At 35.8% G+C, this 5,536-nt stretch overlaps 1 protein-coding gene across 1 annotated transcript in view; it reads right to left on the bottom strand.

The window, feature by feature from the left end:
- Positions 1-3,407: 3,407 nt before the first annotated feature.
- The window catches only part of LOC104547890 (uncharacterized oxidoreductase ZK1290.5-like), a 23,182-nt gene continuing 21,053 nt past the window's right edge, over positions 3,408-5,536 (bottom strand). The window contains exon 3 of the mRNA XM_010193762.1: positions 3,408-3,583. Within this exon, the coding sequence (XP_010192064.1) occupies positions 3,408-3,583 (176 nt within the window). The remainder of the gene's footprint in view (positions 3,584-5,536) is intronic.

Below are 5,536 nucleotides of genomic sequence, written 5' to 3'. Positions count from 1 at the left end.
TACAGCCCCAAAATTCACTAGGGTAAGTAATCGACTGGAGAGGGTAACCTGATCTCTAACAAATACTATTCAGATTCTCTTACAAGTTGTTCACGTTTCCAGTTCAAATCGTATCAGGACAAGAGATTCTTTTGAAAAATGGTAACCTCAAACTCCTTTTGATGAAATACGAAAACAGTCTAGTGGTAAGCCACAGTGGGGATTTTTCAGTGATAGTGAAGGCATCTCTCTTGTCACCTGAATCCACTATTTGCCATTTTTGACAATATTCTGATGTTGCAGCTCAACTCCAAACCTTCATTAAGAGTGTATATATAGAAAGCACTACTAAGCAGTCAGGGATTAAGAAACAGTAAACTTAAGGATGCCCACACATCCACATGAATGCACATTCTGCTCCCTAACGTATTTATTTTAATAATTTTGAACAAATAATAATTCAGATTTTTTTTAACCTGTCACACAGGTGAGTTTTTAGTATCTGGGGGCAGAGTCTTATAAATCAGTGCATGCTGACCTCAACAGGGGCACAGACCCACAGCCTCCGTTAGCTGGCTGAGAAGACACTTCAGTTGAGAAGCTCTGCAGGTTGTGCTACTGCAGCCTGTGCCTCAGCTGCTGTGTGCTGGCTCTCAGATGAACCTGGTTGAATCTATCTTTGTAGACATGATGTAAAAAAAAAATTAATTCTTTCAAAGCTATGAATGTAGGTGCAGTTGGGATTTTTCTTCTGTCAATCTGTGACACGATCTTAACAAAATCTGCATGAAGGACTTTCACAGTCTTGAGTACTAACAGTTTATTTACCCTCCTCATAGGGCAATCAGTAATAACAATAAAAAAAGACTCTTAATAATTCAGATTATTTTAAACTGCTGTTTGCCCCAGGTAAGTAGAATTTTGCAGAATAATTACTAACTTGGATTTAAATTGAAGTTGAAAAGATGAGATTTTCAAACATCTGCACTCAAACATTCTGTGAATACAGAGAAATTGCTGAAGAAAATCTTTATAACTTCAGCCAGACCAAAGACTTAGGTCAATACTGAGATCTTTCAACCAGCTCCTAAGTCTCTGGCAGATAGATATGCATTATTAGTCCCATAACAGAAACCAATTTTTCTCCATGGAGAACAGTGTTTACTGTCACTGCACTTCCAGAAACCTCAGTGTGGACACAGCTATTTGCCAAACCCACTACCAAGTTGAATAATTTCAGTATTTCTTTCGTGAATTGACTGCAGAAGCATACTATTCATTTAAATGGTCAATCCTTAAATGTGAAGCTTTTAGTTTCTACTATTTTTTTTTTCCAGAATAAACATTTCCTTAAAAACAAACAAAAGCCCAAACAAACAAACAAAGTAAAAGGACCGCAATCTGGAACCAATGACTACCTGAACCAATGTCAAGTTCAGAGAAGACAAAGAACTCACCTGTTTAGTATAGAACTTACTATTTCCCCCACCAGTAAATGAAGATTTTTTTTTCCTTTAGTAAAGATTTTGACCAAATTAAATGCCTACCAAGGCCAACATGTTGTTCACATTACACGTAGCAAGTCACATAAAGATATGCAGCAAGTGTTTAATCTTCAGTGGAAACTGTAGTGGTTAACCATGCAAACAAATTATTTAACATTTTCCTGGAGAATCATTTCATTTCCATCTCCAGAGTGGTTAAACATTTGTGTATCATTTCAGTAACACATGGTTAAGGTCAGGACATCCAGAGTTTGTATCCATTACAGCAAAAATGTGGAGGCTAAAGCTGTAAGGCACTTGATTTAACCAGACTAATAAATTTTCCTTCCCCTGTAGATGATCTAACTGAGGTAATTTAGACAACTGGAATTGGAAAACTTACACTCAGCTGAGAGAATCGTGAGTCTACAGAATGCTTAAATTCAGAAAAAGACTGAGGATAGCAACATGCAAATTGACTAAACTGTTGAAGAAATGCAATTGCAAGAAGAAGAAATGTAACATGGAATGTCTGTAAAGAGGTATCATACATGGGAACAACAACAACGACAAAGTAATTCTTCCTTTGGCTGTGAGGCCAGCGATGGTATTTCCAGTCTTACTGGAAGACCACTGAATAGCTCACAATCTGTCCCATTAGGAAGATATATAGAGAAAAAGAGTTGTGCAAGCCAGGAAAGATCACAAACACACATGCAAAAGCAGAATAAAGCCAACAGGATAGGAACAATAATAGAAGGTGAAAATACAACCTGCTTGCAGAAAACTAGGTGGTGTATCTAGGCATAAATGATATGCACTAACTTTAATTAAAAAAACTTCTTAATGGAAAGATGAAGTAGCTTGTCAAATAATCCAGCTTGGACTTGCAAGCTGTGGTGCTTTGAAATACTAGGTCGGTGTAGTTTTTCTTTAAAAACTGAATGTTGTAATCCCTGACATGGCAGAAAATACTTCTTGCCACTTCCCTTATGCTTAATATAAAAAGCAAGAGCAAAAGATGTATCAAAGATCATTTATTTCTGTGTTTCCAGAGGCAGACTGAAAGTAATTGAAGGGTTTAATTGCAAATGAAAAGTTTTATTTATTGCTCTGATAAAAGTGGTAGTGGCACACAGCTGTAATTGCCTTTGTACGACTCTCCTGCTACCATTTCAGTAACTGGGTTAACAAAAAGACTACTTAACACAAGAAGTTTTCTCCCTGTCTGTGAAACATCTCTGAAGCTGTAAACAGGGTGGTCCACATTGCCCAAAATCTGCATGACAGGATCTTCTCTCACAACACTATTTCTAATAATACTGCATGCTTCAGGATTAAAATCCTCCTTGTCTATCTGCATGAGAAATTCTAATTGGGGCAGTCTGCTCTTCCTGCTGCTATGAACATAAACTGAAGCTTGCAGTGCACCAAAAATCGAACTGACAGTTACCAGAACTTGAGAGAACAGCTCCCTCCTTTTAATTTTTTCTTTCAAAAGTTATCAAAGAATCTGCAGTTGAGTACTGGTTCCTCATCTAGCCATTCTGTTCTGTTGACCTTTTCTAACAACACAAATGGATCAATAAAGTACCACAATATATGATAAACTGGAAAATGGCACTGCAAAATTTAAAATAAAAAATAACCCGAAGGAAGCAAAACTTTGCATCATTTATACTTAAAACAGAAGAGGGTACTACAAAGATGTTCCATAGTGGTATGTATATATTTCAATGTAATATGCAGATTTCCTCAAGAAAGTATGCACACCACCATTAATCTCACAGGCAGAATTTGGCAATATATTATTTACAAGCAACACAAAACTCTCTTATTTAGCTTACAAAAATGCTAATGCTGCAATTTCCAAAGAGGTTCACATGACTTGCACACCTAAATCCCACTGAAACATGAGCATCCAGTTCAAACTCAGTTTATTTTTCACAATGAATTCCCCAGATCCCAAAACACACTGTAATTCCTTCTGCCAAGACAGGTTTTCACTATTATATCACCTTTCTCATAGAGCTCCTCCATTGCTCTCCAGGTTTCAGCTCGGACCTCTCGATTGCTTTTACCCGGAACATGTGCATCAGGCCAGTGTATTAAATAAAGATCTAAAAGAGAAACAGAACCAGACTACTCATTAAACTGTCCAAAAAAACCAAACCCCAGCAACAAAAAATACCCATACCATGTGAAACAGCATTTTCCCTCCATAATGGCCCCTAACACATTATCATCAAAATAGTTACAATTACTACTCCATGAACACTACTGTATGCACCTGTTTAGTTTTAATATATAATAATAAGCAGCATTATTATTATTATATATCATTAGACAAAATGATTTTGTAGCAACATTTTTTAAAGCATTTAAAAATATTATTTGAAGGGAACAAAATTACAGTTCACTAAATTTTATAAAATGTTAGCACAATTTCAAAGACAATTAAGATTTACTGCTGATTATCCAAGCTGCTGTTGAAACTGGCTGTTTCAGGAAAGCATTTCTGGTTTTTTGTGTTGTCTCCAAGCAAGAAAAGCCTATCCTTCTATTGGAAAAAGCAGCATTTCCAACAAAAATTTTAAAAAAGACATTTACATATATTGGACTGACGAGTTCCAAATCGGACTACCTACATTTCACAGATGATAGGACCTGTATCTCATTTCTAGGTTTGTAGACACTGCTAGACATTCTGAAGAAGAAACTTAGGAGATACTCTGAAAACAGTGACATTTCTATCTAAATCCTAACTGCACATCAGACAGGTAACTGCAGGCATCCCAGTCAAGGAGGTGTTGGTCTTTGCCACTTACATTACTCTGACACAAAACAGGAAAAGGAAATAAATGCATGACTGAGATGTGCATCATTGGCTTTGTGCTTTATAATATTTCTCTTTTTTTTGGCAGTTCAAATAGAGAGTTAAGAAATTAAAAAAAAAAAGACTCGTTTGCAATGAGCAGAGTTTTTAGTTCTTTGAATGCACGACACGATTCACTTATAGCACCTCTTTGTGAAAACAGAGATCCTCTGCCACAGGGTTTTTTTATTCACATTTAAGGACTACACTAATGATTACTACATCACTAGGCTGGTATATTAGCTTTCCACCTCTATAAATACAAATTCAACTTAGATTTAAGTGGAAAAGCTAACATGAAATTCGCGAGTTCCCATTGGGTACATCACTGCAACATCATTAGAGGCAGTATTGTGCTTACACTAAGAATCCACAACAGCAGAGAATTTTGTACAGTACAGATGTATTGAGGAAAAAATTACTTTGCGTTTATCCCAAAAATCATGGGCTAAATTTGGGATATCAATATCACTTTCCAATCTCAATAACCCATTAGACCTTTAAACACAATTGCTCAGACAGCCAATTAACACTCACACATGACGATTTGCAGCATCTGGATTTATGTCACATTTAAAGAGAAAGTTACTCATTCTTTGCCCTTAAAATACATAAAATCCACTCCCAATTTAGAAGAGCAAAAAACTCCACAGGCAGTCTTGTACATCGCTGATCTGCGAATAATTATTTCTTTTCTAATTACTCTAAAGAAAGAAGTTGTATTTATTAATAAAAATAAATCTATGGTATCGGACTAAATACCAATTTCCGTGATGTGAAAACTAATATTGGGATATTGAGTAAAGCATTTGGTAAGGTTATGTTCAAAACTCAGGACTACTCTAATTCTATTACAAATAAAGTCACTCTTAACATTTTCACTGACTTATATTAGCAATCCCAAGGATTAGCATTAGGAATTGCTCATACTAGGTGTTCGTTTTGATCCAAAATTACACAAGCCATTGGCAGTACTTATTGCATATAGACTCTCAGTGTTTCATTTAAAAACTTTTTTGCTTGGATGAAGCAAATATCCTACATAAGTAGGTGTAAGTAACTGGTATCTGATGCATACCTCATGTGAAAATGGAAGAATTACATACCTGTAATTGCTGCTTGTTATATTTTCCAAATCAGACTAATAATAACGGCTTAACTACGCAGAAACACGTTGTATTGCACTAACAAAAAATAA

Source organism: Mesitornis unicolor, unplaced genomic scaffold, assembly GCF_000695765.1.
Source record: "Mesitornis unicolor isolate BGI_N332 unplaced genomic scaffold, ASM69576v1 scaffold24360, whole genome shotgun sequence".
Lineage (NCBI taxonomy): Eukaryota > Metazoa > Chordata > Aves > Mesitornithiformes > Mesitornithidae > Mesitornis > Mesitornis unicolor.
Note: the sequence above shows the minus strand (reverse complement) of the source record. Positions and strands in the feature narration are given on the sequence as shown.